Source organism: Lynx canadensis, chromosome C2 (assembly GCF_007474595.2).
Source record: "Lynx canadensis isolate LIC74 chromosome C2, mLynCan4.pri.v2, whole genome shotgun sequence".
Taxonomy (NCBI): domain Eukaryota; kingdom Metazoa; phylum Chordata; class Mammalia; order Carnivora; family Felidae; genus Lynx; species Lynx canadensis.
The window spans coordinates 100,867,010-100,890,951 of record NC_044311.2 but is presented as its reverse complement, the minus strand read 5'-3'; the positions used below and the strand labels follow the sequence as shown (position 1 = coordinate 100,890,951).

Sequence of the window (23,942 nt, the reverse complement as noted above, 5' to 3'; positions counted from 1 at the left end):
TGAGTATATTGAATATGGTGCTACATTATTTTCTGGCATAAAGAGTTGCTGTCAGAAGCTAATAATAATCCTATTTTCTTTCCCCATAACTGACTTTTAAAAAATACCATTAGAATAATGTGCTTAATGTCTATTATGAGCCTATTTTCCTACTTTTGCAGTATAATCTTTCAATATGTATTTTCTAATCATTATGCTTTAAGAGATTATACTTGAATTATAATTTTTTAGTATTTTTGTCTGCCTACTGCTTATGTCATTCAGTGTCTTCTATTATACATGCTTTTAATCTTCTTTGCTTATCTTTTTTCTTTTATTTTAAAATGTATTATTTATTAATTTACTTTAAAATTGCCCTTTATTCAATTTTTTTTTTAATTTAATGTTTATTTGAGAGACAGAGAGAGAAGAGCATGAGCATGGGAGGGTCAGAGAGAGGAGACACAGAATCCGAAGCAGGCTTCAGGCTCTGAGCTGTTAGCACAGAGCCCAACGCAGGGGTCAAACTCACAAACCACAAGATCGTGACCTGAGCCGAAGCCGGATGCTTAACTGACTGAGCCACCCAGTTGCCTCACCCTTAGTTCAATTTTTAACTTTCTTTCACTGCATTAGCTTTTGGGCTAATATGTCCTTGTTTTTCTTGTGGTTTGTTCTTAACTTCTAAAATGAGTTATTTCCAGCTCTTTCCTGAATTCTCTCACCTATCTCAGCTATGCTTCCTTCTCTCCAGTTGATTCATTTACCAGTCTGGCTAAAATTTTTCACAGCTCATATCACTTTTATTACCTCTTTTATCTCATTTTCAATTATTAAGGTATAGTTTTTATTTATTTTGAAGTTATCTTTGTCTTATATGCTGTCATTGTTGTGGGGATGTTCTTTTGTTCCCTTTTCTCTCTTTTTTGTAGTATCTTTACCTGTGATTCTATCCCATCCTTTTCCTATTGCTCACGCTTAAGGTAAATGCATGCTGATTTTTTCCATGGAAGGGTGGGCCAGGCTAGCTTTTCTAGGGTGTTTAGTGTCTCTAGAGCCATATCTTCTGTTATTTTCAAGGGAAATAATATTCCATTGTACTTTCTGAGATATACTTCCTCTCCTCCTATCCCTCACTTTTATCTAAATTGCCTGTTTGCTTTCTCCTATTGGACCTGTCCTGTTTAATTTGGATTCTACTCCCAGGGGATTCTTCTCAGTGGAGGGATATGTCTGAAAAGCACCCCCTGTCCCAGTGCTGACAAGCTTTTCCTTGTTTCCCTCGAAGGCATGGGTAATCTAGTGCCTGTAAGCCCCTTTCTCCATTTCTGCTGTTATTCTGAGATTAGTCCACATGTCTTTCTAGTGATTATCTGTTGCTTTTGGAGGGGAATTCCCTAGTTCTGAGGGGCATCAGAAGCCCAGTCAATTTTCCTCTGTTTCTTTCTGCTCAGTTGCTGATACCACAGTGGTTCAGTGATTTGTCCCCACCTGTTAATGGGGATATGTTGTTAATTGGTGTCCCTATAGATACTGCCTGTATGTTTTTACGTTTGCTACTCTAGTTACCTTGTCTGTTTTTATAGGCAGCTTCAGGAATATTAAAAAAGTTAGGTCAGTTGCATTGCCAACTTCCCAGAATCTGGATGAACTTCACAAAAGTTTAATACTTATATATTTGGGTAATGCACATTAAAATATAACTAGCATATCAAGTGAATTTCATTAGTATTAGTGCCTAGTTCTAAATTAGATATTAGTGCCTAGTTCACTCTCTGTTTAAAATAAATTTATGTAAGTACAACAATTACAGAAAAAAAACATTTATAGTAATTTTAAGAATAAAATTAAATAGTAGTAATGATGTGCAATCCTGGCAAACAATTTTGGTGGTGGTATACAAATAAATCCATTTGGAAGTAGTGTTATAGCTAAATTGTTTTCACCATAAAGGACAGGCTTTTTTTTTTTTTTTAATTATGGAGTTGGAATAACGTTTGGAAGCAGTGATGAAGAACAAGGACAGCAGCGATCCCATCTCCTAATCTTGAAGAAATAAGGGTACAAGAAAATAAACAACCACTATTTGAGAATGATACAAGGAAGTTGTGCCCTAATGGGAAGGCCAGGTTTCAGTTTAGGAAGGGAGGAGGAAAGAATTATCAGTAAAGAGGATAGCTACTATTGCTGAGAGATTGGAATATCACCGAGTTCTAAGGGTAGACATAACATTCCAAACTGAGAAATACCCCACTTAAAAAAAAAATAGGCTGTTGATAATAATGAGAGTGCTCATACCCCATGATCCATTAATTATACTTCTGGGAATTTATTTTAAGAAGCTGAGTGGTCAGGGGAAAGCTATTAGTATAAGGATGATCCTTGCTATATAGATTATAATAGTTTAAACTAAAACCCCACACTGAAAGAACACATGATCCAATGTGTTGGAAATGACAAAACAAATGATGTATATAAGTGACAGAATGACATAAAGTCTCTGAAAATTTTAGCTACAAATTGTTTAAGAATCATGCAAAACATTTGAAGTAAAAATACAATCATGCAAAACATTTTAAGTAACGTTTATTAGTTAAGAGGATTGCAAAGTATGAGAAAACATATACATATAAACAAGATTTGTATAGACATGGAAACAATAAGATTTTCAGGATATTAGTATGATAGAGTTCTTTCCATTTATCAATTGTTTTTTGATATTACTGTAGTTTAGTTACAAATGTGTCTACACTTTCCCAAAGAGAGGTTATGAAACTGACATTTATCTCAAATTACATTAAAAATGAAAATCCATTAACAATGCTTCTTTAGAGTTTCCTCGTGTATTTTTCTATATCATCCTCTCTTTGGAGGAAGGTTTATAAGATCTAAAAGGACAGCTAGACATGAAGGCGGTAAAAAGATCAGTGGATGTCAGAGTTTGGCAGGAAGGAGGACGAATAGGTGGAGCACAGAGGAATTTTAGGGCAGTGAAACTATTCTGTGTGACACTACTATGGTGAATACTTGTCATTAGACAGTCATCAAAACCCATAGAATGTACAACTCCAAGAGTGAATTCTAATGTAAGTAAACTATAGACTTGGGGGTGATCATGATATCTCAATGTAGTTTTATCAGTTGTCGCAAATGTACCACTGTGGTTAAGGGTGCTAATAGCTGGGAACATTGTGCACGCATGGGGGACAATGGGAACTCTCTGTACTTTTCACTCCTTTTTGCCATGGACCGAAAACATCTCTTAAAAAAATTAAATCTATTCGGATTTTTAAAAAGAACAGTTCGAGGTTAGGTTATAAAGTTTTACATTCTGACTGATCAAGAAAGTATGATCTGAAACCTAAAGCACAAACTTTGGGGCTAAAGCAGAGGAACATTTCAGATTGTGAGTTGGATCCCTTAAGAGTAGTTTCCTGCAAATTTTCAGTGACTCTCAGTGGTTCTATTTTGCCTTTTAGACAATGAGGACCTTAGTGGGGTTTTGCCTTGTCATAGGTGTGCCCTGAGGGTGGATAAATCTCTATAGTAAAACTGTTCCTGTTTCTCTCATAAGAAAGCATTTCAGAAACCAATCGCATGTTCATGTGTTTGCCACCTATGTTTTGTTATAGCTACACAGGATGAACGGAGAAGCAGCCATTTAATAGAAGTACAGATAAATCAGACTCTGGAAATACCATGCTTTCAAAATATCTCCTCAGAAATTTCGTCTGAGTTCACCTTTGCATGGTTGGTGGTAAGTGTTGCCCTTTTCAGTGAATAACTGCAATGATCTTTAAATATTAATGAAATAAAAATGAATAACAAGTAATAATAGGGAAGGAAGCACACAGGAGGAAAAGCAGGCATTATGTGGAAGGTGGGGGACTGGCGGGGGAGGGGAGGGAGGGCACTAAGATTCCTTCTAACTCAGCAAGCCTCCAGGTCTATGAATACAGTAATTTAAAAATTAGTTCCTAAAGGTTAGTTTCTATTTCAAGCTATATACCAAACCATGATTACAGAGAGGAAAGAGTATGATGGTGCCCTGGAGAGGAGCCACATCCAGCAGAAACCCCTTCTCACAAATACTTGTTTTATAAACAACACGTACAGAGGGAGAAACCCCTTTTCCTAGAACCCTTGCTGCTGCATCCTGGGGAATAGACAGCATTTCTTTAGATCAGGAAAGACAAACTCTAATGCTTATAAGATATAGGCAGAAGGGGTACCTGGGTGGCTCAGTCGGTTGAGCGTCAGCTCAGGTCATGATCTCATGGTTCATGAGTTCGAACCTCCCATCGGGCATTCTGCTGTCAGAAAGCCTGCTTGGATCCTCTGTGTGGGTGTGGGTGTGCATGTGCATGTGCATGCGTCTCTCTGCCCCTCCCCAATCATACCCTTTCTCGAAAATAAATACACACAAAAAATAAAATAAAATAAAGATAACCATAAACACAGTTTTGAGAATCACCTAATCGGGTATTTCTTTAGATGATCCAGAATATGATTAATTTTTAGATTGTCATCAAACACAGGTTTTAAAAATTTTTGCAGAACTCCTAGATCTCCATGGATGTAATGGCTGATACAATTTATAAAATACTGTATCTGCATAAATGATAATGCATATTATAAGTTACCTAAATTTTTATGGACTATCTTGGAAACTAGACCCTTCCTATACAAAGATTTCTCTGAGGATGTGCCAAACCCAAAATAATAGACTTGCAAGGAGGCCTCAAAATGCAAACTACGGATGAGCTTTCACTGTCCAGATATTTTTTGAATAGTCAGGATGAAAAGAAAAAAGTGTTCGGAAATAACTTTCTCAAACTCTTCTGAGAGCTACGGCGCCTCTTTGTCATCCATCAGAAAACACTTTTTTCCTCCCTTTATAAGGTTTGGTTTCTAAAATGCAAGTCTTCCTACCATTACACGTATCTTAGTATAATTCAATTGTTCTTAACAAACAATCGCAGAAAAAAGTTGAAAAGTGGAAATGGTCTCAAGAGGGCAGGAACTGGCTATACTAAACGTTACAGCAATGGAAGTGTACTATCTACACCTTGCTTGCACTATTCCTGTTTCCCGCCAGTGGGCAAGAATTCCACTGTAATTATCACAAATTCACTATCAATGGGAACAATCAAGTTTAATCGTAATCAATAATAATATACTTTAACAAAGCTTGACTGTAGAGATTTATGCTGGCGAGTAAGTTGATCTATAGTTCTTATCTTATCTAAAGGGTGGGTCATCTGTTTTTCCAAGCAAGTGTCAACTGAGCTTCTCCAGAGCAAAAAGCTGTGCCCCTCATTTCAAAACTCCGTAGCATCTAATTAGTACTTAGAACACAGGCCCTCAATAAAGAATAAATAATTGAACGGATCTGTTTCTCTGTTTCTCTTTGTCCCTTCCCCTCATAGTCCTTCCTATTCATTGGACTCCTATTAAACTGATGGTCACTAAATTCACGCTGGCTGTTCAAATGGTTAATGAGCAGCTCATTACGTACCAATCACCAGATAACTGAGAAGACAACTTCTATCTAGCAGTTTCCTTCAAAGAAATGAAGAAGACTATGCAGACCTTATCTTTGCATCCTGCCAGGACCTTCAGGATAAATGAGGGACAGAGAGAGGGCACCTAAGGTCACACAGTGAGGCGATCTTAAACTTCTAGAACCTCAAGCCATGCTGGCACTTGGAAGGATGCACTTGAGGGATGCAGACAACTTGAGGGATCTTTTTGATTTGAAGAAATCGCTCTTCAAAGGGAACATTGTATTGGCAAATGTGCTGATGAAATTCCTACTGTGCATTCCCTCTTTAAATGTCAAAATCTATTTACTCCTCTAGTTTACATCTGTGCTCCCCAGTGTTGGCAGCTGTGGGATTCAGCAAGCCTGATATGAAATCATCTAATGTCCTCATATTAGGACAGCTTTTCAAGTCATGACTGTGACAGGTCTGCAGAGGACATAAATACCACCCCCCCACCCCCAGTATTTAATCTCTTATTAAATGAGCAATAATCATCTCTTAATCTTTTGTTAAATGAGCAATAATTGTCCTAATAAGACAATTGTTTTTTAAAACATGCTATAATGTGGAATTTAGAAAAAGGTTAAAGAGTGCAGGTGGTGAAGACAAAGTAAAGAGTGTAGGAACCTACTGGACTGAACTCAGTCGCTCCAGGAAGCTGCAAAATGCTCCCACTTCAGAGGCTGCACTAAGCCCTGGAAACGATTTTATAAACCACGATTATTGTAGTCGAGGTCACTGAAAAACAAAAGTCATGTCTTCTGTGTGGAATTTTATAAAATCTAATTAATTCTGTTAGGACCCTCATGACAAGGGTTATCATTGGGATTCTCAATTATCATTTAAAAAATGATTTTCTCTGTGTACCTGACCCCATGCAATGGCTGTGTTAAATGTGTCTGTGGAGTGGTTTCTTAGCATTTGGAGAAGTTACATTCCAGGGTGGTGAGTAGACTGAAGTAGAAAGGCATCAGATGCAAATAGCGTATCCAACATTGATGTAGCGTGAGTGGTCATCAAATAAACACAAAGGGTTAACCTGTCAGCGGGCACTGAGGGTTTCCGTATATGATGGGATGATGAATAAGAAGTCATAGGATGTTTATGTTTAGAGGGAATGCAGTTGGTAGATAAGGGACAAGTAGCAGTTTTTCCAGTTTATGTCCTGGGGCACAAGTGTATAGTCATCTGGGAAATCCTTCAGGCTTATTCCGGGAGCTTCTAAATAGAGTCTAATATTCTGTTTTCATTCCAAAGTATCACCCTGATTTCCTACAGTATAAATTTCAATTCAATCCTGCAAACATCTGTGAATCTGTTTTGAGTGTTAGGTCCTGCAGGGATACAAAACGACATCAAATATATTTCCTGCTATGAAATACAGCTTCAGTAAAAATGTAAAAAAAATGGCAACATAGAGGGAGAATGGTTTGATTCTGAGCAAATGGACCTGGAAAACTTCTTAGATTATATTTGAGCTGGGTAATTAAAGAACAGTTGGCCAGCAAACCTCAGATGTGTACTATGCCAAGATCTGGGACCCGTGAGTACAAGTTGGTAGTGGGGGTGTAGAGAGGTGCTGAGGGAATGTTTGTTTCTAAAGTTTGTGAAGAAGGAGAGACCCATGATTTTTCTCCTAAACATCAGGAAAAAAAGGAGAGGACTCTATCAGGTTCAAATAGTTCAATGTTAGTGATAAAAGCACATGACTAAAACCTAGATGCTTATGTTTCTTTACATCTCTATAAATGCATCTTTTCAATATACTCTTCTTTAGTATTTGCAATGTTTTATGTTTAAACAAAAGGTGGACTGGCATTATAAACAATGTCAGCTTTCCATGCCTGTGGGAAGCCTTGCTATTCAGAAAATGAAACTGTCACCTTCTACCTGATAGCTGCTGACCCCAATTGTCTTCACCATAATCAGAAATAAAGTGGTAGCCAACCCACAAAGAGCTGACAACCAATTGCAATGACTGGAAAAATATTGTTCTGGTGCTCTACAAAAGTGGACGTGGGGAGCTTTGCAAGCAGCCTGCTTTGACAGCACTGACTGGATGGAAAATAAATGGAGGAAGTGTGAAGATAAGAAGCAGTTTGGAGATAAAGAAGTAACAATCGATAAAATTAACAGAATTTATCGAATGAGCTCTATACTATAGCTCAATGCCTGCCATGTGGTATGGTCCTCACAGATCGGTCTGACCTGGAGCTCAGGCCAGCCCACAGATGAGGTAATATCACTAAATCAAATAGTACCAATGCCTCTTTTCTGCATTGGAAATTCTGATTATAGTACAAAAACAGGAAAGCACCCACAAATTATTTTAAGGCTTGTTATTAAGGTCATGAAGGGACACAGGAAGAGTTTTTCATGGTTCAGTACTACCCTGCCCAACCCTCATCATCCTAATTATTTTGCCCAACTCCTGTCCAAAATGTAATTATCCATTTATTTCTCTTCTGTGGGTCCTGATTTTTTTTTTTCTCGTGAATTTGTTCTTCTCAAATAGACTATAAGCAGAAAAGGCAAGGACTGTTTGTTCTACTACTCTTATGAGGCTGAACATCGCAGTCATTAACAGCATGACTTTTGGAAGGAAATTGTTTCAAAAATCCTGGCTCTTGCCATTTACTAGCTGTGTGACGTAGGAGCTAGGATTAGAGTGAGGTGAGCAAGGTCCTCTCCTTAGATGCAAATTTTAAGGGACTGCCCCCCCAAATCAGTAATTAAGGTACATATTTTAATGAAATATTTTTTAAAACCAAAACTTAGAGGGGCACCCGGGTGGCTCAGTTGGTTAAGTGTCTGACTTTGGCTCAGGTCACGATCTCATGATTCGTGGGCTTGAGCCCCACATCAGGCTCTGTGCTGATAGCTCAGAGCCTGGAGCCTGCTTCAGATTCTGTCCCTCTTCTCTCTCTGCTCCTTCCCCACTCATGCTCTGTCTGTCTCTCTCTCAAAAATAAACATTAAAATAATTTTTTTTAATTTAATGTTTATTTATTTTTGAGACAGAGAGAGACACAGCATGAGCAGGGAAGGGGCAGAGAGAGAGAGGGAGACACAGAATCTGAAGCAGGCTGCAGGCTCTGAGCTGTCAGCACAGAGCCCGACGCGGGGCTCGAACTCACGAACTGTGAGATCATGACCTGAGCCGAAGTCGGACGCTTAACCGACCGAGCCACCCAGGCGCCCCAACATTAAAATAATTTTTAAGTAAATAAATAAAATCAAAACTTAGAGAAAATGCATGATGAATAAAATATCAAAATTTCAAATAAGCATAAGCCATTGTTTGTCTGTTTTGAGACCCTGGTATGCTGTCCAAGGAGTAGTATTTTCCAATTTGCCTGTGGTTTCTGGGACTTCATGGCATCATGTCCCCCATGGCCACAACTTTACATGGTCATAAAACATATTTTTAAATTGTAGATTTTTTTAATTAATTTTTCCACTCGGTCAAAATATGGGAGAATATTTGAGAAGTGCCTACAGGTGCACACGTTTTTCCTTTTGTCTCAGAATTCAGTACGACTTTGGATATGTGGCCTAAACTAAGTTTTACTTCCTTCATCTGTAAAAGGGGATGATTATAGTATTGACTTTATGCTGGTATTGTGAGGTTGTAAATAATACAACTAAACAGCTTAGCATAGTACCTATACTCAGTACGTATTACAAGATAATCTTTAAAGGATCCATTTTATGACTCTATAATGCTTCAGTTTAGCCTTGCAGATAGTGGATGCTCATGAAGTACAGACTGATCATCAGTGAGGCTGGAAGATAGTCTGTATTACTTGAGTATCTACTGAGGGTCAGGACAAGCATGGTATACTGTATGTATGCTAATTCAGTCTGTACTCTTCATTAAATCATATGGCTCCTCCAATGTGAGAATCCCATTGGGTTTTAGAAATGTTTATTAATATTTTAGGGGCACCTGGGTGGCTCAGTCAGTTAAGCATCCGACTTCAGCTCAGGTCATGATCTTGTGGTTCGTGAGTTCGAGCCCCGTGTCGGGCTCTGTGCTGACAGCTCAGAGCCTGGAGCCTGCTTCGGATTCTGTGTCTCCCCCTCTCTCTGCCCCTCCCATGCTCACACTGTGTGTGTGTGTGTGTCTCTCTCTCTCTCAAAAATAAACGTCAAAAAAATTTTTTTAAATGAAATATTTATTAATATTTTTTAAAGTTATCTAAATTAACAAAACGTTTTAAAAAGGCAGGGGGGAGGGTGCCTGGGTGGCTCAGACAGTTAAGCGTCCAACTCTTGTTTCAGCTCAGGTCACGATCTCATGGTTTTGTGGGTTCAAGCTGCCTGCGCAGAGTGCGCTTGGGATTCTCTCTCCCTCTCTGTCTGGCCCTTCCCTGCTTGCCCTGTCTCTGTCTCTCTCAAAGAACAAAAAACAAACAAAGAAACAAACAAAAAACACCTTTACACATTATCCAATTTTTTTCTTTGAAAAACAAGAAAAGAAGAAAAAAAAAAAAAAACCAGGCAAGAATAAAGATTCTGTACAAGACCTCTTACCAGTATGTTTTCAGCAGACAAGGTTACCTGAGATCATTATTAGGTAAGATCAGAGGTATACTCTCTGACCCCTATCACCAAAGGTAGATCACTATATTATGAAACAGCTTCTTCACTCAACAAATTGTCCACACCTCTGTAATCTACAATGTATATAAAGGCCTCTGGCTTCCTGGAATTTCTTTTAAATTTTTCATTCCACATACTCAGAAACGAAAAAACAAAACAAAACAAAAAGTTCTTTTTATTGTTTTGTGGTTGTTTGGTTTTTATTAGTACGTGTTGTCTCTGAGGTTTAACTTCCCTGGACCTGGGCATCTCTGCTTTTTGATGCCCTGACTTAAGCACCTTCTTGCTTTGTTTGACCTTTGAGCAAATTACTCAACCTTAGTTTATTCCCGATTGTCATAGGAATAAATAAAGACTCAAAAGGGGCACCTGGGTCGCTCAGTTGGTTAAGCGTCCGACTTCAGCTCAGGTCATGATCTCACGGTTTGCGAGTTCGAGCCCCACATCAGGCTCTGTGCTGACAGATCAGAGCCTGGAGCCTGCTTCGGATTCTTTGTCTCCCTTTCTCTTTGCCCCTCCCCTGCTTGGGCTCTATCTCTCTCTCTCTCCAAAATAAACATCAAAAAAAAAAAAAAATAAAGACTCGAAAGAACTTTGCACAATGTCTAAAGCATAGTGTGTGCTAAATAAATTTAAGCTATGATTAATAAGAATATAAAACTTTAATAGTGGCTGTAGCATATTATTAGTATTAGTTTCCCCTCTTCCAGCTCCAGACATTTCATTGTCTGCCTGGGCTCCTTTTTCCCTCACCTCCTCTCTCATTTGCTGGGTGAAGGCAGCCATTCCCTGCAGGTTCTTGCTTGGGCCCCCTTTGTAACTCCTCCAGCAGTTAAACTACCCTGGCCGGCCACACCCAGCAACACAATAATGGAAAAACCGCTTTTGTCTCCCTAGTTTCCAACCTCAGCTTCTGACTGCCTTTCTTCCCACTACAAAGTAACAGATGGAAATGTTTCCAATGGGGAGACATTTACTAAGTGGCCAAAAAGCATTTTGAGCTCTGAAGATCCTCACAAAAAGAGAACCTGTGAGTGAAGCAAGAGCTATAGAAGTTAGCTCAGTGTGCAGACCTGCAGGGGGAGCCTGCTTCCTTAATTATTGGCCTCCAGATCTGCAGCCATTGAGTGAACCGCGTCCATTTTCTTCTGTCACCACCCAATGCAGAGGGCTCCTTTTTGGGCCCTGTCTCCAGAATGTAAGCTGTCTCCTTTTAATTTTCTATATGCTTCTTCACTAGGAAGATACTAGCACAAACTCCTAGGTCCTTTCTTATTGTGGGGTCAAAGGTATGTACATTGTTTCAGGGTAAGTCTCGAGCAGGGCATCACTGTTTACAAACAGTACTGTCTGTGTATCTGTATGTAAAGCTGATAGCAATCTTAGCCCATGTCACCTAAAGAATGGTGTCTTACGTAAGAGTTTCTACTAAGTATATTCTGGAAATATTTATATAAACTAAATAAAGTCTGCCTTCATGTTTCTGCTGTTTCTGCTCCCAGATCATACTTGAATTCTCTAACTCTCCTAGCTTCTGTTTCTTCTACTCTGAATATGTATAGTGGTGGGGTTTTTTTTTGACAGATTTAAACCAGAGGTTCCAAGGGACGGATATTTGTTTTCATTATTTCGTGACTTCTCCACCAAATGCATTGCTGTTCATCTCAGTTCTCTCCATTTCCCCTGATCTCTGCACATAATGATTGATTAATCTGTTGTTTAGAGTTAGACCAGTGGTTCTCAGACCTGGATCCTTTGAGGACCTTTTTTTTTTCATAAATTTTTTTTTTTAACATTTATTTATTTTTGAGACAGAGAGAGACAGAGCAGCATGAACAGGGGAGGAGCAGAGAGAGAGGGAGACACAGAATCTGAAACAGGCTCCAGGCTCTGAGCTGTCAGCACAGAGCCCGACGTGGGGCTCGAACTCACGGACCGGGAGATCATGACCTGAGCCGAAGTCGGACGCTTAACCGACCGAGCCACCCAGGCGCCCCATGAGGACCTTTTAAAAAATGTTCCAGCCGAGTTTCATCCCAGAACAACTGAGGTAGAATCTGCAGAGGAGAAACTTGGTGTGTCAGAATGTTTTCAAAGCAACTCAACTGAGAATATTCAGTTATTTATAGAAGAATGAAATCATAACCCTTCCTCTACCCTTGTGCCCCTCAAGAGTCCTCTAGTCACCAGCCCTTAGCAAACTTACCGACACTGACCAGCACGATGATTGCCCAGCGATCTTGTCCATGGAAATTCTGGGTATGGCAAGAAGAATAGGAGCTTTCCTTCATAAATGCAAGAACCGATATGGAATAGAAGAACCAAGTGCTTCAAATAAACTCTGATTTGTGGAATTTTGATTAATATTCAGAGTCTACCCTTTAAGTGTCCTCTATGAAGGTAGCATAGAAATAAAAAAGAGAAGGGCAAGGACCATGACTAGTCAGAGGGAAGGAGGCAAGAAAGTGCCCAGGGCACAAAATTTAAGAAGGCACTTACTTTAGATACCCACCCTGCACTGATAGGGCCCTGAGAGTGAGTGCTAAGAGCCTCTTTACTTCATCCTGGTCCTGGCCCCACAGCGAGCTAAAATGAGACCTTTTCCAAAGGAAAGGTGGAAGGGAGGACAACCATAATCATCCAGTCCAGATGAAGATTTAATTAGCAAAATGGATACAGCACATCTTAGCATTAGCATTCTTGAACTTTGGGGCACCTGGGTGGTTCAGTCAGTTAATCGTCCTGCTCTTGACTTCAGCTCAGGTCATGATCTCATGGTTTATGGATTCAAACCCCACATCAGACTCTGCACTAGCAGTGCAAAGCCTGCTTGGGATTCTCTCTCTCTCTCTCTCTCTCTCTCTCTCTCTCTTTCTCTCTCTCTCTCTGTCTCTGTCCCTTTCCCACCTGTGTGCTTTCTCTCTCAAAATAAATAAACTTGAAAAAATAGATTCTTGAACTTGAAATAAGAATTATGATCTTTCATTAGCCCCCAGTGCTGTGCCCTCCATATCCCACTGCTGATACGCACCTTATGGAAAGTTATGAAGGGGAAGTTCTAGTCAGAGGAACATCAAGTTTCAATTCTTGTTAGGAGAGGGTGACTCTAATCATTGAAAGTCAAGTGTAATGATCTTTTCTCTAGTAACATAGCAAATATCTCTTAATTTTACTTCTTCATCCATCACCTGTATTTTTTACAAGATATAAATGAATTAATGCATGTGAACATCTAGTCTGGAGCTGACGTGATTGAATGCTGAGTAACCGGGAATATTTCTTTCAGCAGGAAGATAACGGAACTCAGGAAGCATGTATCACCCAAGGTCACTCCATCAGCAATTCCACACTATTTAAAGACAGAGTCAAGCTAGGTACAGACTATAAACTCTACCTCTCTCCAATCCAAATCCACGATGATGGCCGGAAGTTCTCCTGCCACGTTATGGTCAGACCTGGTAAAACCTTGAGGAGCTCCACCACAGTCAAGGTTTTTGGTAAGAGCTTCTGTTCTCCGGACTCCCTGCCGTCCTCCTGTCCATTTTTCCTGCCTTGTTCTCTCCTACAGAGAAAGTGCCCCGGTCTCTGGAGAGCAGCCCTGCAGGATAGCTATTCTAGAGCTCTGTTGCCCTTGATACTGGCATTCACGTTAGGGGTGAGGATAAGGGTAGGGAGTTAAAGAATGAGGATTGAGTTAATAGAATAAAATCACACTGAAAGCCATAGAGTGGCCAGGCTCCTGGTGACTACTCCTTATTTACAACTTTAATGTTTCCTGAGAATACTGGGAATCTCTTTAATTATAACTGCCAAAATCTAATTACCGAGTTGTCTAATTGTCTTGGTTGCTTGCTGGAGTGAGGCAGAATAGGGACAGTGTGAGAAAAGGAAAACGATAAACACAGCTCCAGAGAAACTGCAGGAGTCCCCCCACCCCCAGCAGGGCCAGCTCCTCAGTGAAGGAGCCTGCAGGATGGCCCTCTGTCCCTGCATCCACTGAAGTGTGGAGCGGAAATATCCACGATGGCCCACTCAGGTTTCACAGGCTCTGCGGGGAGCAAATTTGCAGAAAATGTGAAAATTCTATTTTGCTCAGTGAGGCCAGGCAATATTAGTAAATATAAAATCCAAACCCCTGGCTTTGGATCGTTTTCATCTTTGTCCCCAAGAACTGTGTTTTCTACCAAGTCATTTTTAAGTGAAGGCAAAGAGAAAAGCAGTGATGTGGATGAGCCATTAATTGTTTTTGCAAATGAGGGAACCGGAGAGAAAATAACCTCACCAAACCTGAGCACACGAGCTACTAGATTTTCCCTCAGTTCTCTGAATGACCAGACAAATGAATAATCTTTGTTTTCACTTAGAATCTTACGGCATTATTAATAGAGATCAGAGAATTCAGTGTTTTGAGGGAAATACAAAGACTGTAGTTCGTAAAAATGGAGGCAGCTACAGCCAAGATTTATGTAGTTGGAAGTCTCTTGTAGTTCTTCTTATGTCTCTCTCTCTCTCTCTCTCTCTCTGGCTCCCTTTCCTTCCCTCCCCCTCTTTCCATCTCTCCTTGTGGATGGGCTAAGAGATAATTGATCACCCCTAATGATCATGTTGCTTATGGAGCCTGAACAGTGCTCTGTGAAGAGGTGGGAAAGACTGTTCATTTCTTTCATCGATATCGCTGTCGGCTCACTTACTGGGGCGTGACTGTCTTCGAACAAACACAAAACTGACTCATCTGGCCTGACTTTAGGCAAATCAATGAAGGCAGCTCTCCAGGATGTGAAAACACGTGTCGATTCTAAGCTGGGCAAACCATGTCCGGTTGGACCAAGGGTTATTGCACCCCAACTTGATCTAACTGCCTTGTCAACACTTAAACCACACCCTCTCTCTCTCTGTGGCAGAGACCTCCGCCGTCTTAGTCTTGAATGCTTTTTCCTCTTTCACATCTTACTCTTATCACCCTGTCTGTGTCTACACCTCTCTGTCTCTACGTCTCTGTTTCTTCTTTGATCTCCTCTCAGTGGATGCTTAAAAATAGGAGATTCTGCCTGCCTGTTCATTCGATTTTCCCTGCTTCCTCTCTTTCCCCTTTAGCAAACGGGCCAGCCAGGCTGTGCTTGGCCTGGCTCATCCAGTCCTTAGACTCTTTGTGTGTGCCACGAAGTATATATCCTAGTGGCCCTGGCATGGAAGTATAATACATGTCTTATTCAGAAACCACTCAGCAGTCCTCGGTGATTCCTCAAATAGGACAAACCAAAAATAAAAACTTGAAACTTCAAAATAAGTACCCAAGTGTAGCACAGACCCACTGCAGCGTGGTTGCCCTAAATCCACTTTATTTCTTCGTCCTGAATAACACCTCCCTCTCTAACAGTGCAGGGGCCAGAAGCTTCCCTGGCTCCTTTGCTACTTCTTGCTCTCCTCTCACTGATCTTCTTGACTTTCCTTTCCTTAGCAGGGCATCACCTGCTATCCCAAGTTCGCTCCTGCCCCCTTCTAAGCCCTTAAACCTGATTGTCCTGAGCCTCAAAAGGAATGTCTCTGTAGCACCCCTGCAACTTTCAGTAACTGTTCTTTCTTTCAGGTCCTTCATTACAATGGTATCTGTTGCTGATATGAGGTCAGAATGGCCAGAATACCCCTCCTCGCATTAGTGTTTTTGGGTCTATCTTGGTTTGGGTTCCCCAAAAGAAAACACTGAGACAAGGATCTGAGTTAAATTAATTTATTTGAGGGGTATTTATTGAAGGAATTTATCGGGGGAAGCATCAGAAGAGGAGTCAGAAAGCCAAGGAAGGGAAGGAAGATAATGAAATATACGTGAACATGCCAGTTACCAGGGTGGGCTCAGAGCTCATTCCCACCAGGGAACTCTGGGGGAATACACATCAGAGTTCTCCCAGATAAAGGCAAGGAAGTTGGGGTATTCTCCAGCAACTCCCTATCTGTTATAGCCATTAGCTCACTAGACGTCCAGTTTGCCCTGATTGTGGACTGAGTGAGCTCCCATAGGCCCAATAAATCCCTAAGAGAGGGTCACAGGTATGCCCAACAAAAGGCCTTCAGCAAGTAGAGGCAAATGCGTCTAGATGTAACAGACACTGACAGCCTGTGACAGGCTTGCTATTTCTCCAGTGGTTCACAGACAGCCTTGTCTGCTGCACTCAAGCACTGACTTGAAGCCACTTTGGTTCAACGTAATGTACTCAATGTCTACTTTGTGCTGGTCACTGGTAAGTTCTAGAGATGGAGGGATGAATGAAAATAGGGTTCAGGGCACTTACAGTCTAACAGGACGTCAAAGTCACTGAAATATCCTCCGATGTATTCTAAAATCTGTATTTTCCATGAAAATGTCAATTTCTTAAGGACAGTGAAGTTGATTTGTCCACCTTTGTTTCGTAGGCCTTTAGCATACAGCTGGGCACATAGTGGATGTTGAATTAATATTTGATGAATGATGAACACACACACACACACACACACACACACACACACACACTAGTGGCCAGGTAAGATGGTATTCAGTGACACTAACTGTGTTTTATTTGCCTTTAAGCTAAGCCAGAAATCCCCATGATTATGGAAAATAACTCTACGGATGTCTTGGGAGAGGTGAGTCACATTAAAGCCTTTGAAAATCTATAGTGTAATATGCCAAGGTGTGTTTGGTTACATCATTGTCAGAATATCTTCTCAAAGGACCTTATTCCTTGGCCCTCAGCCAATTAATTGCTAGTGAGGAAGAAGAGAAGCTGAGCTGATTCTAGAGCCAAGTGTAAATCCTTACTTTCTGACTTAGGGCTCTCAGAACATACGATCTGTAATCCTTAGTCCTTAAATTTTCTGGAAGAATCATCTCAATAGTTTAAACTTCTCTTTAGTGAAAATTGGAGAAGCTAGGGAAGGAAAACTAGAACAGAAAGCAGTGTGAATCTTAGTGTGAGAATGAGGCTTTTGTTCAGCTGGCATTTAATTCATTCTAATCCACTTCCTGTACCGGCCCTTCTTATAGTCTTTGGTTTGAAGTAACAAGAGGAGAGGTGCCCTTCTATACTCCTTCAGAACCCTGCCTATTTCTTAGGCGGTAGGAGAAAGGGCAGGTGAAAAAGGAAAGTAGAGTAGGGCTGTTTGACTTCAGTTTCTTGTAGGTGATTCCCAGCCTTGAGTCACTGGGATCTGGGCTCATTTGCCAGCTCTTCTTGTTGGCTGTGACCTTGGGCAAATTACTTCACATCCTTTTCTATCTTTTTCTATCTATATGAAGAGGATAAGAAGAACACCTGCATATTGTTGTTGTTCTTAAGAATTCAATGAAATACTGTATGAAAAGTTCTTAGTACGCTCTATGGCATATATTAGGGGCTCAGTAAACATTATTACTGTTGTTTTATTGTTATTACTACTATGGGTGTTAATCAGTTGTCTCGGGGCATTTTGACTTAATTCAAGCTTTTCAAAATCCCAAATAAAATAAATATTCTTGTGAACTCTCAAACATTTTCTGCTACATGAGATGAGAGAAAATTATACTCCTATTCTAATTTCTTCTAATCCTGAGAACACTACATAACTTATGATTTCTGATCCTATATATAAGATCATTTACAAATGATCCTAAATATAAGTCATTTAATTTGACAGCTATATACAAATCATAGCTCAAACTCTGTGGGATGGTTTTAGATGGGCATATATTTGTGTCTTTTGTTGATTTTATGTATTAGTCTCTTAGATAATTGCTGTTATATAGTCCCAAGTATATGAAAAAAAATTTAAATTTTTTTGTTCTTCCACAATTAACTCCAATTTTATTAGTGGACATCATTTCAATAGTTTGAATAAAACTAAGAGTCTAATGGCACGTTTGGTAGGTATTTTTGTTTCTTATAAGGTTTTCCTGTTGGTTCTTTATGCCAGTGTTTACAGGTAATAAGGACTCAATCAAGATACAGAACCGTAAGATTGGATCCAAGAATTCCAGTTTAAAAAAAAAAAAAGGACTTTCTCTTACATGTTATCACATTTCTTCTTCTGTACCCATGTTTACCTAGGTGCTGACTAGGACAGTCAGAGAACCTTCCTTCCTGGGGAATTAGTAAATAATCTCTCACCAACTCTATTTAACCAGCGACAGGACACGGCTTGTCTGTGGATCTTTTAACGTTTTGCCAAACGTTAGTAATTTCTTACTCTAATATTCTTAGAGTTCCCATTGTATTTTTAATAGCTTCTTAACTCTTCAAAGTCCTTCCACATGCTTTTATTGAGTGATTCTCTGAAATAGGTGGGGCATCCATAATTTTACGGATGAGAAATGGTGGCCTGAAGAGTCTACACAACTGGCTGAATCACTAATAAAAGGCAGAGCTGGGATGAGAATTTAGCATGCCCATAACCAGGTAGGATGATATAATGAAAGGAGACCATGATTCAGTGGCAGACAGAACTAATATCAAATCCTAATTCAACCATTTCTTGGCTACATATCTTCATCCGATAGTTAACTTCCATGAGTCTCAACTAAGTCATCTAAAACTGGGATCAGGATTAATATTTCATGGGACTCTTAGGGGAATTAAATTTATGCATAGTAATGGAGTATATTGAACATAATAGATGTCTCAGGAATATTTCTTTCCTTCCCATTATTTATCATTCACCTGCTCCCTTTCATCCACTGTTTCATCTGAAGATATATTCATAAATCTCCTATGTGATTGATTTTGGGAGACAGTATGTGATAATGAAAAAACAGAACATAGATTGTGGAATCTGATAGACCTGGGTCTGAATTCTCCCCTATCACTTATTAACTCTGACCCCTGGGACCTCAGTTCCTTAGCTTCCTCATCAGTGAACATGGACAACGATCTCAACCTCCCAAGAGTGATATAAAGATCAAATGAGAGAACACGTGTAAAGTACCTACCATCTGGCAACCATAAGTATTGGGTATGGTAACTTCCAGCCCTACCCTTCATTTCTTAGAGATTAACCAATTCAACCTACATTTATTGCATGCTACTATGTACTACATATTCACTCCACCAGCAGCCCTTGGAGTTAAAGTAATAGGGATTTGGTCAGTTATGAGTTATGTTTTCCAGCATTACTAAAGCAATGAAGTTTATGGTTAATTTGGTTTTCCTGAAAAATCAAAAAGCTCCCAAATTATTCTAACCATGACACTTCTCAGGTTTAGACATGCCAGCAATATCCAAAGAGAGTGTTACTCCTGTGGATGTCATATTCTTGTGCATTCTGGGGGCAAGGCTTCACCAGGGCGCCAGTATGGCATGCAGCCTCGCCTCCTCAGCTGAGATGGAAAAGGAGTCTTTAGCTGAAACCTCAGGGCCCCTTCTTGTAGCAGACACAGTATTCGAATAAAAGATGCTGGCCCAAAGAGCCCTCAGCCCACAGACCCTGGCCCTGAATAGCCTACTCTGATGATGTAGCAAAAGAAGGCACAAGAGAGATACATGAAAACCCCAGAGTTTATTCAACAGTTCGGTCTTTCCATGAACCACATATGTCTCTCTTTTATACCCGGGCTTTCTGCTTTAACCCCTTCATCTCCATGGGTCTTGTCCTCATCACTCTCTACCTTTATTATGTTTGACAAAAGTTAAGTGAAAAAATATGTAAAGAGAACTACCTAACATGAAAGATAGGAAACAAAAGTAGCTGGGGTTAAAATGCCTGAAAAGGAAGAGAAGTGAAAATCATAAGAGCCATGTAAAACAGACACCATAATCTAAAAACACACATTACCATTCAGCAGGATGGTTCTGGTGTCTGTTTGCAGATTTTGATTGTTGCTCTTTATTTAATTGTGGTTTTGCAAAGCCTGAATCTGTGGATTCTTTGACCTTCTTAAGCTTCATTTCAAATGTATGGGTGTATGTGTGTTTAAGATTAGGTATTAGAGCTTCTTCCTCTCCCTCCTTCCCTCTGACCTCCCTCCCTTCTTTCCTCTTTCTTTCTTTCTTTCTTTCTTTCTTTCTTTCTTTCTTTCTTCTTCTTTCCTTCCTTCCTTCCTTCCTTCCTTCCTTCCTTCCTTCCTTCCTTCCTGCCTTCCTTCCTTCCTTCCTTCTCTCTCTTTTCCTTCCTTCCTTCCTTCCTTCCTTCCTTCCTTCCTTCTTCCTTCCTTCTTCCCTTCCTTCCTTCTTCCCTTCCTTCCTTCCTTCCTGGAATCTTATGGAACAATAAGGCTCTGATTCCCAATGTCCAGTCATGGGACTCTCAGTGGCCCTCATCATCATTTAGAAGGTGAGAGTCCCTGAGTTTTTACCTTAGCTGGAGAGGGCCCTAAATATGGCACCACATCCCTTTGGAAAACCATATGGGAAGTGAAACCTTTAATATCAGGCAAGTTTCTAGAAAAAAATAAGGAGATTACAAGCCTACAGTACAGTCTGGGATTTTCACAAGCTATGTTTGGACTTGTGCTTGTTCCACAAACAGCTCACAGGGAAAACAGATCTGGGTGTTAGAGCTGCTGACAGTCTAAGAATGAGCAAGCAGTAAGAGGGAGCCACACAGGTGAGGACAGAGGGAAACAAGACCCCATTACGACACCAGGATCTTGTCCACTTTCTGGGAGGCCGTTGCCCATTAAGTGCTTGGATCTATCTACAAGATAATGAGAAACTGTCTTTATTAGCTCTTGTCTCCCCAGCTCCCACCATCCCTCACTCCACCTCCAACCCAGTAAAAAAAAAAAGGTTCTAGAGGAATCATCCAAATAAAAGTCAGCTCCAACCCAAAGGCCACAGTCATTGCCACTTTGGTTTAATCTATTCCTGAGTAACCATATTAGGCATACCCTCAATAGATTGTTCTTTCCTTATGGACTGGTAGGTTCCCTTTTTTCAAAGCATCTCTGAGTATTTAAAAAGGAACAGTTTTTTTTTTAATATTTTTTATGTTTATTTATTTTTGGGAGAGAGCACATGTGCGTGCTCCCACAAGTGGGGGAGGGGCAAAGAGGGAGACACAGAATGTGAAGCAGGCTCTAGGTTCTGAGCTATCAGCACAGAGAACAACGCAGGGCTTGAACTCACAAACTGTGAGCTCATGCCCTGAACTGAGGTTGGACACCTAACTGACTAAGCCACCCAGACACCCCCAAAATGCACAGTTTTTTTTTTTTTTTTAAAGTCAGGGAACAGTTGGCCTGTAGCCAGCATCTCAAAGGCGGGAATAAAATCCAAAACCTACTGTTTAAATGAATGGGTGGTCTGTGGGAACAAAACTAAAGCAATTTAACTCATTAAAATTGACCTCAGAACCTCAGAAAATGTTCTCCGCCCTTCAGTCTCCCAGATAGTCTACGTCTCTCATCTTTCCATGGTGAATTTTTGAGGAGGGATCTGTCTCTCTACTGCCATGTCACACTTCTTCTCTGTCCCTTTTTCTTTCTTTTTTGGTTTTCTGCCTTTGTTTTTTATTTCTTCTTACTCACCGCCTCTCTCCACCTTTCTTTTTTCCTTTCTGAGTTTCTCTCCTCTCTTCCTCATGATCTCCCTCTTTAACAGACCTTACTATGAAATTAGATTATATTTTTAAATATTTATGAATAAGTTTTTACATCCTCTATTCTTTTTTTTTTTTTTTTTCAACGTTTTTTATTTATTTTTTGGGGACAGAGAGAGACAGAGCATGAACGGGGGAGGGGCAGAGAGAGAGGGAGACACAGAATCGGAAACAGGCTCCAGGCTCTGAGCCATCAGCCCAGAGCCCGACGCGGGGCTCGAACTCACGGACCGTGAGATCGTGACCTGGCTGAAGTCAGACGCTTAACCGACTGCGCCACCCAGGGGCCCCTACATCCTCTATTCTTAACGTTTCTTTCGAGTGAGCTGAAAAGTCTTTAATTCTCTCTGTGCTGATTATCCGTTAATTACGTACGTGTTACACTGTTGCAAAGACAGGACTCAGACAGTTTCTGCTGGTGACACAGCTTTAATGTAAGCAGATGATACAACACAGCACCAGTGGCAGAAAAGACCTACATCGGATGGGTCCCGAGAACTCAGGCTCAAGCTTCTATGTGCTTCCACAGCTGGGCCCCACAGAACAAGCCCTGTACCCAGTTCTCAAATCACCACCAGTATGTGTGCAAAGGCCTCAGCCCCAGGAAGCCTCAGCTCTGCTCGTGGCAGAGTCCCTTAGAATGAGCTGGTCACATAGGTACATTCCAGCTACCTGGCCAACCTCAACTATCAGAACCCTCAGCTCCGCGAACCAAGTGCTAGGCATAAATCCCATTATTTTCACTCATCACCACTGACAGTATGGTCCATTCTGCACCCAAACTCAGACCCATGGCGGCAAAACAACAGCGATCTTCAGTTAATACGTTTTGAGGTTTTGATCAGGACAGCCTTCAGGGGCCCTGTTGGTAAGTATTTGGTCAGTTCGGAACTGCTGAGATTAACTCCTATTATGCACTCTTTCTCTTAAAGACAAAATACTTTATATTTAAGCTAAAGTGGCTCTTTGCTGGGAGCCTGAAGTCTGTGTCTTCAGAATAAGATACCTCCCAGCCTGATTTAAACAAAATGGAAAGGATGAGCTGCTGTAGGCTGCTCTTGCTCCCTCCGACAGGCTTCCTTCTCAGCTCTCACCTTCCACTTCATCTCCAGGATGGCCCTTTCTACCTCCTCCAGGGCTCGCTCTCTCCTTTCCACTGCTCTCTCCCGCCATTCCACTGCCCTCTCCCTCCTAAGCACCTCCTTTTCCCTTTGGCTGGCCCACAAAGCCAGGGTCCCCAGCTGCTCCAGGAGCCGGGCCCATTCGCCCTCGATACCCATGGGGAGCTGGGGCCCCTGGGACCTGGAGTCCTTGCGCTGCCCCACCTGACCATGGCCAGTCTTCTCCAGCTCCTCTCTATGCATGCTCTTCAGATGTTTCCACAAGGCTGTGGTGCCCACGTTAACCCCCGGGCCGCGGCTCACCTGCCTGCCACACAGGCGGCAGGTGGCATATTGGTTGGGGTGGTGGCCGGCACGAACAGGGGCCAGGTGGAAATATTCCCAAACCTCAGAAAACCGGGACCCCTTGTTGTGCGGCAGAGAGGTGGGCATGGCGCTCGCGAAAGGGCCAACCGGTTCTCCCTTCTCACTGATTGCCTCTTCCTCCTTCATCTCAAGGTCTCCTTTTGCCTTCATCCTGGTTCCCTCCTCTTCCTCCTCTTCCCGCCTCATCCTGTCTCGTCTTTTAACAGCTTTCCTTGAGCCAGAAGTCTTGGCTGAACCACAGCTAAGGCAAAAATGAGTAATTGGGAAGGGACTGCAGTAACTCTTGGGTATTCACAGCAATGGCCAAAGGCTGGCCACACCTGGTGTGATGTTTCCTCCTTTCTGCTTCACGGGAGAGTCAGGGTGAGTCAGGGCCACACAAAATGGCCTCCGAGGCCCCCAGGTACATTCCCTCCAGGCCCCAGATATGTATTGATCCCTCCTTGTGTACACCAGAACGACAACACAGATTAGTCCAGAAATTACAAAGTTCTTCAGTGAATTCAGGGTTCTCTACATCAACCACCTCCACGAGTAGTTTTTGAATATTGAAAATGTTAGGTTTTCTCCCGATTGTCCTCCTGGCTGCTTCCAATGTTTCTATGCCCCCGGAGGTCTACATATGGGTTTTGGAGGTTCTGAACCCTCAGGCTGCTCGGGAACCCCAGGGCTGGGGCAGCACTTGTCTTCCTCAGTGTAGGCAGAAGCAAGCACAGAGAGATGCTGGTGTGAAAGACACTCACACTTCCTAAGAACTGTTGGAACAAGCAGTCCAAACGCTGGG

At 41.3% G+C, this 23,942-nt stretch overlaps 2 protein-coding genes across 2 annotated transcripts in view; one reads left to right on the top strand and one right to left on the bottom strand.

Annotated features, from left to right (window-relative positions):
• Nucleotides 1-23,942, top strand: part of CD96 (CD96 molecule) — a 96,715-nt gene that overhangs the window by 17,435 nt on the left and 55,338 nt on the right. The window contains 3 exon segments of the mRNA XM_030329266.1: nt 3,612-3,736; nt 13,420-13,627; nt 16,693-16,748. Of these exon segments, the coding sequence (XP_030185126.1) occupies nt 3,612-3,736; nt 13,420-13,627; nt 16,693-16,748 (389 nt within the window).
• On the bottom strand, nt 22,398-23,566 carry ZBED2 (zinc finger BED-type containing 2). The gene has a single exon (XM_030329267.1). It carries the CDS (start codon nt 23,342-23,344, stop codon nt 22,691-22,693), a length of 654 nt encoding a protein of 217 aa, XP_030185127.1. The 5' UTR covers nt 23,345-23,566; the 3' UTR covers nt 22,398-22,690.